This window comes from Pteronotus mesoamericanus, unplaced genomic scaffold, assembly GCF_021234165.1.
Source record: "Pteronotus mesoamericanus isolate MK-2021 breed Mesoamerican mustached bat unplaced genomic scaffold, CSHL_Meso_final contig_246, whole genome shotgun sequence".
In the NCBI taxonomy this organism is placed as follows: Eukaryota; Metazoa; Chordata; class Mammalia; order Chiroptera; family Mormoopidae; genus Pteronotus; species Pteronotus mesoamericanus.
The window spans coordinates 537,936-550,255 of NW_026555104.1; the positions used below are offsets into that span (position 1 = coordinate 537,936).

Here is a 12,320-nt window from a genome sequence, read left to right on the forward strand (position 1 = left end):
TGTCTCAAGGGCAGGACTGCCACATTCCCTGTCCCTGGGGGGCCTCAACTCAACTCGACTGTCCAGAGACCACACTGTCTTCTTGCCAGAGTGCCTGCAGGGACTAGCTGGCCCTGTCAGCTTTCACTGGTAAAAATGTCCCTAACTAGACATCAGGAAGATGAGGGGGAGGGGAAGAAAGGCCAGTGAGAATAGGAGGGTGAGTGATCTCTGCCTGCACTAGTTAGGGATGGTTTTCACTACAAGAGGCAAGAGAGGGGTATGATTTGCTCCATTGGACAAGACCAGGCCCGACTAAGAGCAGAGTTTCTGAATGGGCAATGGCCCACATGTTGGGGCTCATTCCAACAGACGATGGACATAGACACAAAGACAGAGAAGCCTCGGGGACCTCTTGTTACCTGGGCAAGGCCCCTAGGGAAGATGTAGGAATTGGGGGTGGTTGCCATTCTTGATGGCGGTGCAGTGAGGGCAGGAGGGCCATCACACCTCCCCACGTCCTCAGTCTTACAGGTAGAAGCTTTCCAAGGGGCCTCGGTTCCCACCAGCTGCCCAAGCTCAAACCGGATCCCTTCTGAGTCGTGGGCAGTCTCAAGGCCCATCTGTCACAACCCTTCTGTTTCTTTCTCTAATTTAGGAGTATCCTGTTTCCACAAGTCCACTTCCCCCTCAAACCCTGTCTTATCACAGCTCCATTGTGTGTCCCCTCTAGAAGGAACAGGGCCAGAAATTCCTAAGGGGCCCCCTTCTGTCCTGGCTGGGACAGAGGCAGGTGTCAATGGCCAAATGGATGAATCAGTGTGACCACGAAGTTGAGCCATTGTGTAAACTTCCACACATTGAGCGAGGCCTGGGCAGCACCCCACCCCGACCCCAAATCTGATCTGGGAGGACCTGAAGGACCCCATGCTTCCTGCTCCCCCAAGCCCCTGAGGGCTCTGGAATGAGATGAAAGAGGGGGGAAAGCCTCAGTCTGTGTTTCCTAAAGCAATCTGAACACAAAGTACTAAAATTTGGGTCTGCCGATAAACATGAAATTCATGCACACTTGTAGTTTTCCTTTTTGGTTATAGAGCAACCACTACAAAAATAGAAAATGGAGGGCAGTATTCTTTTTTTTTTTTTTTTTAACAAAGTATTTTTTTGCCCTCTTCAATTTCAAGCCTGGGTTGCTCTGGGCCTCGAGGATGGGTGGGGACTGGCCCTCGAGAGCTCTCCTCGCCCTCCCAGAGGGGACACGGCACAGACACCCTTGTTCTTTTTTCTCAATGAATAGCTACTCTTGATATACTGGACTTTCCCCCCTTAAGAAACATCTGGAAGTCTGAATTCCAGGCAAAGAAAAAGCAGAAGGTGGAGACTGAGTGAGCAGATACTCATATGGAAAAGTGGGCTCTGTCTGGCTGGGTATCTCAGTTGGTTAGAGTGTCATCCTGATACACCAAGGTTGCAAGTTCAATCCCCTGGTCAGGGTACATACAAGAATCATCAATGAGTGTATAAATAAGTGGAAAAACAAATCAATGTCTCTATCTCTCTCTCTAAAAAAAAAAAATCAATAAACAAAACAAAACAAAACAAAACTTAAAAAGACATAGGTTAGTATCTGGAGTGGGACTTGGCATCTTTTCCCAGGACCTCAAGTTGTCAGGTGGGATGTGCCCAGGACACCTCCCCAGGCTGGCACAGGGCATCTAGAGAGGAAAACCAGCTCTCCTGTTGGAAGACTCACACGAGGTGAATTCCTGCAAGCCAGCGCTTCTTAACACCGGCACTAAGGGCATCTGGTCTGGATAATTATGTTTTGGGAGTTGTCCTGTGCACTGTAAGATGTTTAGCAGCATCCCTGGCCTCTGTCTATTAAATACAGTAGTACCCCTCTTTCCCCCAATTTATGACAACCAAAATTGTCTCCAGACATCGCCAAATGTCGCCTACATTGAGAACCACTGCTCTGAGCTGTGGGAATCTCACCCAGACTGGAGTTCTTTCCCAGGGAAGGACTTGACCATGCTGCTAATCATAATAAGCCACATTATACTTCCATTTTGAAATCCATTGTAAATATAGGTTAACAGGTTTTGCTTTGAATGGCCCGCAAGCTGTTTTATAAAGTACTTTCAGAATAAGCTGGAGCACTAACACATGTCCAGTGCTGAATCAGAGGTAATGTTTCCTGGCCAGAAACTGCCTTTCGTACAGCCATGGCTCAGCCAGGCCGAGGGAGCCGCTGAGAGGGCCAGGGGTAGCCGTGTGTGTACAGGGAGGATCCCTGCTCAGCCATCATTTCTCTTTTTGTTCTTGTCATGAGGAGAATGAAGGGGAGGAAAAGAAAATTAAATCATTTCTTGTATTAGCCAGGACCAGTCAGCGATGGAGGAAGTTGGTGACAGAGGAGAAGAGAGTGAGGGGCAGGGTAGGGGTTTACTCCAGGTGACACTGCAACTCAGGGCATCAAAGCTAGGAGCAAGCCCTGGCCATCTAAGTCTCAGAATGCAGGTGAGTAACGGATTGTCTTATATCAGGTCCTAGGTTGCCAGGGATGGGAGTAAATGGAGTCTAGTTATGTGTTAAGAGAGAAAGGTACCAGACTGGAACCTGGACTACTTTCTTTAAACACTCATCTTTTAGGACCACCTATATTACTGCTCAATAAGAGACATAGAGCAGACTAATTTCCCTATTTCTAGTTAAACCAAATCAAAAGCTATAACTAGAGCTATTATTACTGACTCAGACTTGCAAATAATTGAGAAGGGAATAAGAACCTTAGAGAATCTAAAGTGCTAAGATTGCAGATCTAAATTATAAGGAAATTACCAGCATTTTCTCCAATCCCCTAAGAAACTGAAGGTTAGACAGAGGCAAAATTTCTCAATTTGGGTTTTTTCTTATGCAATTTTTCTAGTTCTGAGAACTCCTCTCTTTCCTTTCCTAACATGTAGCTATAAACCATTGAATAGTTGGAAAAGGGAGACATTCAAAGACCAAGAAGTCTCCTTGCCTTAGACTAAGAGTTAATTGCTGGGATGTTAGCTTAACTATATGTCAACATAAGAGTAGGCTCTGAGTAGAATAGCTGACTTGCTTGACCATGACCATGAGTTGGTGGGAGACACCGAGTTTGAAGAGATGTCCCCCTTCTCCCCATTTTAAAGAACCCATCTGCACACCACAGCCCTTCCTTATCCACCCAAGGGTCACACCTTCCCAAGGGACACTGAGGTATTCACTCTGCCACAGTTCTATGTGGGTCAGGGTCATTTTGTTGAGAATTAATGAGAAAACTAACACCCAAGGAAGAAGTGAGGGGTGGAGGCCAAGTCACACAACGTGATAAGGGCAGAGCTGAGACCAAACCCCAGGTCTCTCTCTCCCAATTGGGATGTTTTCCATCAGGTTCACAGCACAAAGAACTATCTGGGCAGGACTCTGACCAATGTGAACACAGCAGAAACACAGTAGGTTTGTCCCTGAGACCCCTAACTTAGTTCAGACTTGAAGGGGAAACTTGGGCTTAAAAGCAAATACCTATGTGGTCTTGGAATCAAGAGTGGATAAAGGATTAGGACTGGCTCCAAGGGACTGAGGAAGTGACTCATAAGTAACTGACGACTCTCTCCACACCGAAACGTTCAGGAGATGCTTCCGGACTGACTAAGACATAAACAAATGACCATCACTTCCAAGTGCCAGGACACTGAGACTCTCTGAATGCTATAATTGGAAGGCAACTTAAGATCATTCTTTCAACCTCCTCCTTTGACAGATAAAAAGGCCAAGCTTAGTCAAATTCATAGAGAGGCAAAGTAGGATGGTGTCACTAGGGGCCGGGGAGAGAAATGGGTTGTTTAGTGGGTATGAAGCTTCATTTTGGGAAGATGAAAAACTTCCAGAGATGGATGATGGTGATGATTGTACAATATTATGAATAGATTTAATGCCCATGAAATGTACACTTAAAAGTGGTTAAAATGGTGTTAGGTATGCTATATCTCAGTTTTAAGAGGATGCTGAGCTTAGAGACTAAAGCCAACATTACAAAGACCCAGTGCCCTCCGCAGCCTAGAGGATGCCCCCTCCTCCGCCAGCAGCCCCACACTTGCCGGGTCCCACCCAGGGCCCCACCCGGGGCTGGTCCTCGGAGACAGGCCTGCCCCGTGCCCTTTTGCTTATCTAGAAGGGCAGTTTGCCTTTGTATCACTCAGGGGAAAACAGGGGTTTAAGAGCCAGAACTACGCCCTGTGAGCCAGTTCCCAAAATAGCCAGCCCTGAAGTGCTGCCTGTTGGAAGACTTGGAAGACGCTGGGGAACTGAGAAATTAAGGTAGGGAAGAATAAAAGATAAAGAAGGAAAGGTTAAATAGCCTCAGCTCTGTCCTCAGCCCGCTCACCGACCTGTCCAGAGACCACCCTCCCCTCTACCTGGGCCTTTATTTTATTGTGGATCATCCCCTCCCCTACACACACACACACACACACACACACACACACACACACACACGGCTAACTCTGCTGTCCACCCTGAGCCATCCCTCCATCCCTCCAGGATTGCTGGGGAGTAGGAAAGACCCTACCCCTTCAAACAAGAAGCAGAGCAGAAGTTAGAGCGATAGAATCAAAAGAGAGCTCAGAGCATCTTGATGATGGATCTAAAATTGTGGTCCCCAGACCAGGAGCTGCAGCATGTAGGAATTGGTTAAAAATGCAAATTCTCAGCCTCACTCTAGACCTGCTGACTTGGAAATGCAGGAGGTGATGCCCAGCCACCTGTGTTTTAACAAACCTGGAGAACCCCTGACCTACATCCGAGCCCATGCCCCTCATTCCACAGAGAAAGTGACCGAGGCCAAGAGATTCTCTGTGATGCACCCAGAGTCACCTAGACCATACCAGGCTGTCTTCTGAACTTCTGAAGTAGATAAACTTGAACCTTCTAACTAAGCTGATGATAATGTGAAAACCAAACAAGAACCAAAAAAAGCTGGAAAATGTAGAAACCTGCGGTCAAGTGGTTTGGCAACAAAGAGAGGAAGCGGGAAGGCCCTGCAGCTGGGCTCCCAGCATTCGGGCCCCTGCTCGGCCACTGCTGGCCTAGGGACCAGGACGAGTTACCAAGTCCCACACCCACTTCCCCATCTGTAGAGCACATGTAAGAACAGAGCCTCTGTCAGCCTTATGATGATTTTGAGCAATAAGTGAGCATCTGTCAGCAAGAGGAAAAGAAGAAAAGAAAAGAGGAATTAGCCCTGACCATATGGCTTAGTTAGTTGGACATCATCCTGCAAAGCAAAAGGTCCGCAGTCCGATTCCCTGTCAGGGCATGTGCCTGGGTCCCCGGTTGGAGTGCATATGAGAAGCCACTGATCAATATTTTTCTCTCATGTCAGTGTTTCTTTCCCTTTCTCCCTCCCTCCCTCTCTCTCTAAAATAAATAAGTAAGTCAATAAATAAAATAACCTTTTTGGAAAAAGAGGAACCAACCAAGGTCTGCAGCCTCTTCTCCATAAGCAGCCGCTGAGTGGGGATGCTCAGAAACGGGAAGTCCCTTGGCTTCCAGGACAGGAACCCCCCCCCCCGCCCCCCAGGAGGTGGGGGTGCTCACTGGCTTTCTCAGCAGCACTGTCAGTTTGGCTACAAGACCCAGACCTGGCTCTACTCTTAACCCCTGGGCAGGAGCCGGCTGTCAGGTCAGAGACCAGATTACAGAGGGACCCAAGTCCCACCTGACCCCAGTGGCCCAGATGGCAAGTGGGAACCGTCGTGGCCTGGGAGCCAGGAGATGGATTTAGTCTCACCCTGGGCATTGAACTCGCTAGGGCTCCAGTTCCTCCAGTGTTTTTTTTTTTTTTTTTTTTTTTTTAAGCTAAAACAGACTGAATGCTCACTGCGTGGTGAGGACAATACACTGACTGCATGTTTGGGGTAGGGTGTTAGCGCTGTCTCCCCTGATCCTATCTCATCCTCTTTTCTCATTTAATCCCATTTCCATTTAACAGTTGAAACTGCATCTCAAAGAGGTTAGGCATCTTAGTCAAAGTCACGCAGCTGGTAAGCGGCAGTACCAGGGCAGGGGGTTCAATGATTCCCAACAAAACAGGGCCCTTCACTGCCTCAGTCCCTCCCTACAGGGTGGGGTTCCTACGGTGCCTACAGTCCATTTTGGCCCAAGGCCTGAGGGAGCAGCCACATGCCAACAGCCTGGCACTGAGGACTCAGGCACCCAGAACCAGCCTGCGGACCCTGAGAGAATGCACTTGCACAGCTGCCTTAACGCAGATGCAGGAAGTCAGAATATACCTTCCCCAAACACGCCACTTTGGCATAAGGATTATTTTGAACTGGGGGCAGAGAATCAATGGATACAGAAAGAGGCCGTCTGGGAGCTTCTCTTATCTGGGTAAAAGCAGACACTTCTGAGACATGAGAACGGCCAGAAACCCCCTGTCCCAGGGAAGTTTTATGGCTGTGAAGACAACGAAAATGCGGTGCTGAGATGGACCTACACAAACAAACGTTGCTCCCCATTGGTTCCCCCACATATTTACCTTCCCATTGCTTTCCACTCCCGAAACCATTTTTCCTTTGTTTTGTCACTTCTCTACACATTTATTATTCTTGCTTAACATGCTACATAAGCCACAGATTGTAACCACTCCACTGAGTCACTCACCACTGCTTATTTTTCTCTTGTTAATCTGTCTTGTTAGCAGGGCCCCTGATGCCAATTCTTTGGAATCCACACTGGGGGTGACCTTCGCCAGCTGGAAAGGGCCTCCAGGGGCAGCCTTAGGGGACTGCAGACCGCAAGGCCTTATCCCCGCAGCCCCCCACCCAGCTGCCGGTTTCCCTTCCCAGGAACCAAAGGCAGTGCTGCTCAACGATCAGGAACGGGGGGTCCGGCTCTGGCACACACCTGTTCTCTGGGACTTGCTTGCTGTGTGACCTTGGGCAAGTATTTTAACCTCTCTAAGCCTCAGTATACTCATCTGTAAAATGGGGTTCATTGTAAAGATTGAAAGAGACTATGTAACATAGACCACTTAACCTGCACACTGTGCTCTCAGTAAACATGAGCTTTTGCATAAGCAAAGCAACCAAAAACAACCCATCTCTGGGACCATGAGGAAAGCAGAGGAGGCACTTTTGCATGTTACCAAACAGGATCAACCTTGAACCCTACCTGACATTTGGCCTTCTGTTGCACTGGAAGAACTGGGACAAGAACAGAGAACGCTTATTTATTTTGAAATTTACACTTTGCTAGCTCTGAATATATTGAAAATGAAAAATCTAATATGTAAGCCAAAAATGCCCCAGGAAGTGGTTTTCAAAAATTTTCCAGTCAGTGTCAAGTCTCATAAGGGGCTGAAGTCCTGCTCTAGCCATGAAAATACCATTAAAAAAATTACTTAAGGAGTGATTCTTATTTCAGATAAAAAGTAGGCTCTCCAGGTAAGATACTTACCTGTCTATTCAAATGGTGTCAGCATCAGAAACATCTGAGAACTTGTTAGAGTTCAGATTCTGGAGATTCTGATTCTGTGGGTCAGACTGGGCCTGAGACCTTGGAGGCTGCCAGCCTGTGGATCACACTTGGATTTAGCTGAGCTTTACTGAAATCTCCCAGTCCCCTTTTTTTCCCTTTTTTCTTTTAAAAGATTTTATGTATTTAATTTTAGAGAAAGGGGAAGAGAGGGAAGGAAACATAGATTGGATGCCTCTCTTGCGGGCTGGTCCAGCTGGGGGCTGGGCCCACAACCCAGGCATAAGCCCTAACTGGGAATTGGACTGACAGCCTTTAGGTTTGCAGGACGACGTGCAGCCCACTGAGCCACACCTGCCAGGACTCCCAGCCCTTCTTAATGATTCCCTTTCAAAAAATCACTTAAACAGAGGTCCGCGGTACAAAGCAAGATAACCCTCTAGCAACTGCTTCCCCCAGGATGGTTATGCCTTTTAGGTTGCAACTTATTTTGATAATTTAAAAGTAATCTATTTAGATTTCATTTCTCCAGAATGAAATACAATAATTTTACAAAAAATGAGATTGTTGGGAGTGTCCCGGTTCCACATCTACTGGGCATGGTGCTCAGTCTGGGAGCTCTTTGGGAGGAAGCAGTGAGATGGGAATTAAAGTGGGTCTAGGCACAAATCAAAGGAAATGGGAGCCGATGTGTACCCCCTCCCCCAGAGTCCTGTGCTCTCAGAGAGGCTGAAGCTACTGGCCATCTTCAGAGCAGAATGTTGCCTTGGTCTAAGGCCTTCAGGAACCCCACTGCACCAGGGCCCACGTGGGGATCAAGTGAGGCTCACTTGGTGACCCCGAGAATAGGGCTCTACTGCTTCTCTCAGGGTCACAGGAGAGCACCTAGAACTCTGCCGGGGGTCCTGTGAGCACACAGGGGTGCCACGATGCACTCCAGCCCAGTAGCTGGGTGCTGTTTGCCTGACATGCAGCAGGCACTTGGTAAGTGTTATGTCAACAAACTAAACAGTATGAGATCAATGGCCACTTTATAAAGTTGGTGAGAGTCAACTCTGTGTGAGAGGTGGCACCCCTTTTTGACTTCCTTTGCTCCCTCCCTTCCCTGCCCACTCCCAGGACCCCATGGATGATTCTGGGGGCAGTGCCCACCATGCTGGGGGACTCAGGGATTTGTCACTCACCAGGGTTAGCTTTCCGGATTTCAGTGTATACTGTCTCCGTGCTCTTCCTTCCCAGACCTGGAAAGGGACCAGGCACAGGTCAGTCGCTGCTTCTGGGTACCAGGTCAGGCTACTGCTGGAGCAGGAAAATATCTGAGGCTCCCCAGGCGAGGCTGCACCCTGCTCCCCCACCCCGCGAGTGCCCGCAGAACTTTTCCCCACTAAGCCCGGGCCATTTCCCAGCTTTAGAAGAAAAGTCGGCTCCCTTGCCTAACCAGCATCACTCAGCCTGGAAGTGTGAGGTCAATAGGTCACTGTGGGAACCCTGGACCTGAGGGGCCGCAGGTGGAGAGGCTCCCAACGCAGGCCTGTAGCCTCCAGTTCGGTGGCCTCACCCCACTTTCCCTGCCACTGTGTCCCTGTATCCAGCTGCTCTGCCAGCCTGTCCCAGGAGGTTGGGCTGTGGTCTCCCAATAGCCCCAGGTCTGGATTTCAGCCTGAGCATCATCTGTGATGAAGGATTAGCTGGGACTGAGAACCACTTATGATTCCAGACAGCTGGGCTACTTGAGTTCACATGCCAACAACTGGGCCTCACTGCAGATGCTGACTGAATTTGTCTGGGGTGGACCTTGGTTTGATTTTTTCTTTAAGCATTTTTAAAAGATTGTATTTATTTATTTTTAGAGAGAAGGGAAGAGAGCGAGAAAGAGGAAGAGAAACATTGATGTGAGAGAGAAACATCGATTGGTTGCTTCTTGTATGCATCAACATGGGACAAAACATGCAACCCAGGCATGCACCCTGACTGAGGATCGAACTGGCACTCAACCTACTGAGCCACGCCAGTCAGGGCTGGCTTTGTTGGTCTTTAAGCACTCCCCAGGCGACTCTAATATGCTGACTAGGTTGAGATCCTCTGGTCTGGACTCTTTTGAAACAGCAGGGAAGATGGGCCATCCCAGGTGTGGATTCCACCCAGAGGAGAATTAAGGGTTGGGGAGAGAGAGTGCCCGTTCAGCCATCTGTTTATGTAAATGCCCTGGTTGTATATACACACATGTACACACATTGTCAGTACATTTATACACATTGTACACACACATATAGTATCTACACACAGTATGCACATGCAGACACATACCCACAAACCCTCAAGAAACAGGATGGAACCCAGCCGCGTCCCTGGCTCCTCCCACCTGCACAAAGGACCAGGGAGCCTCATGGTGGAAAGGCACCTGACGGCCGAGCATTCTCCCTCTGCACATTGGGAAATGGAACCCAGACAGGGTAAGACACTTCCTACTGTCACACTCAGTGCCATGTAGATGTCCCTTCCTCAGTGGCAGATGGCAGGGGCACGCCCATGGACTCTAACTGGACTGAGATACACTCAGCCCACCATGCTCCAGGGACACCCCCCTCTCTCACCCCTGACCCTGAACAAACTCCTCCACTGCTTCCACTGCCCCTTCCCTTTGCCTCATTCCTCTTGTTCCTCCAGACCCCAGGATACACGCACCCACCCCCCACTCGCCCCTTCCCTGGCCCCTGGGCAGTTACTTAGGTCTCTATGCTCTCACAGCTCTCTGGGGACACTTGTCCATGACACACTGACATTATTTGTCCCCATGACTGTCTCCCCTGGTGGCCCCAGAACCCCTCCAGGGCAGTGTCTGGGGTCCTGGACAACTCCCAATCCCAGGCTGGGCAGAGCTACCCGGAGGCCCCTATAAAGGTTTGATGTGACAGTGGAGGCACCAGTCAATGTCGCTGTTGATGTTTCCATCTCAGACCCACGGACCTTCAGGAAGGTCTTGGCACTATCAACCCAATACCTGAGGCTTTGGTTTTAGGATGAAAATCCTGGTCATTCATTACACGCTGAATGGCGGTGGCTCCTGCAGCAGGACCCAGATGCCAGAAGAAAGGCTGGGGGGTGGTTCAGACCACCCGAACTTGGGACACTAGGGTTGCCAGGGCCATGCAGAAGGCATCACAGTGATCCCCCTGTGTCACGGAACAGGAGTGGGAACCCAGTGGAGTGGCTGAGATGCCAGGCACCTCCGTGATGGGACACCTGCCTTTCCCTAATAGGACAGCAGAGATGCCTACACCACTCTCCTTCTGTGACACAGATTTGAGGGTGGAGAGGGAAGCGCCAGGGATCCCCGTATCTGCGGGGGAATCTACCACATCCCCAAGGGACTCTCTGCTCAACGTTAGGCTTGGCAAGTCCCTCACTCAGTATGATCCTAATAGCTGCTGAGTGCCAGGCACCAGAGAAGAGGAAGAGGTGAATTGGAGCTGGTCCCAGCTTTCAGGAGCTCCAGGCTGTGGGGTGATGGATACGCAAACAATGTTGTAGGACACAGTGTACCAGATGCACCGGGTCACTGCCAGCTCATCGTCTGATCCAGTCCCACGTGGAAGTGGGGGAGGGATGGGAAAGGGATGGAGCTGGGGGCTGGGCAGCCAAGTCTGGGGGCCCAGACACCCTTGCGACCTCCACTGCCCCAGGCACATCAGGGGTGGCCGGTAGACCTCTCTGGTTACCTTGTGGACACTGACACCCTTTGGACCTAAAGAGCCACACTCAGCTCCCTTTCACCCCCTAACGGCCTATCAGCCTGGGCAACAGGGTGGCTGCCACTTCTTGGTGCCCCAGAAGTTTCCCCGGCTGCCCTTCTGGCTCTGTCCTGCTTAGTGGTGGGCGGGGGAGCTTGCAGTTCCTCACACTACACCGACCCTCTCAGCTCCCCAGCAGCCGCTGCCTGTTAATGACTAAACCAGCCAACAGGCTGTTTGTCTCTGCTGTCAGGGATATTTCCAGATGGGGCTTTATTTTGGCTTGTTTTTCTCTGTTAACAGAGAAAGAGATGGCTTCAACCTCAAGGGGGTTTCCCAGCAATTAGCCTCATAGCAAACATGCAGCAAACCCGGGTTCACCAAGTTCCTTCCTGTTCCTCCCCCACTCCCAAGGGACCTCTTGGTCAGCTGCCAGCCAGGGTTAGAAATGAACACGGGCTCTGGCCACATAGCTCAGTTGGTTAGAGCGTTGTCCCAGTACATCAAGATTGGGGGTTTGATCCGCTGCCAGGGCACATACAAGAAGCAACCAATGAATGCATAAATAAGTGGAACAACATGTCGGTGTTTCTCTCTCTCTCTCTCTAAAATCAATAAAAAATAATAATAAATGTAAAAAAAAAAGAAGAAATGAACGTACTCCCCTCCCCTGCTCCACTCCAAATATGGAGGAGAGAGGCCTTGAGGACAGGGCACTAGGTTGGCCAAGACCAGGTCAAATATAGTTACTCATCACAGGCCTTGTACCCACAAAGTCCTTTCCCAGCCTGGCAACTCCCCACTCAAGAGAAAGCAAGGGGGCAGCATGATAGGCCGAGCCTGCTCCCCCACGGCCCTTAGCTGCCAGAAAACTCAGTGTGAATCCTCTAGAAACTCTCCATCTCCACCCAAGTGACTGTCACGCAAGCTCTACGGAGGCCCCCACAGCCCACCCCGCACCTTTGTGCAAACTGGGTAAAGGTGACCACTTGTGTGGTTGCAACACTGCAGGTGCACAGCTTGGCAAGGAAGGTACCCTGCCTCACCCTGTCCTAATTCTTTGTTTCCCTTCAATGCCCTCTGCCCCCCACCTTCAAGCAAGAA

At 49.8% G+C, this 12,320-nt stretch overlaps 1 protein-coding gene across 3 annotated transcripts in view; it reads right to left on the reverse strand.

Annotated features, from left to right (window-relative positions):
• The window catches only part of PECAM1 (platelet and endothelial cell adhesion molecule 1), a 73,427-nt gene that overhangs the window by 7,468 nt on the left and 53,639 nt on the right, over positions 1-12,320 (reverse strand). For 2 of the 3 annotated variants that reach the window (XM_054573030.1, XM_054573032.1), the window contains 2 exons: positions 8,670-8,726; positions 7,468-7,582 (listed from right to left, as the gene is read on the reverse strand). In XM_054573030.1, coding sequence (XP_054429005.1) covers positions 7,476-7,582; positions 8,670-8,726 — 164 coding nt within the window. In that variant the 3' untranslated portion in view covers positions 7,468-7,475. The remainder of the gene's footprint in view (positions 1-7,467; positions 7,583-8,669; positions 8,727-12,320) is intronic. The other variant, XM_054573031.1, reaches the window with a different exon arrangement.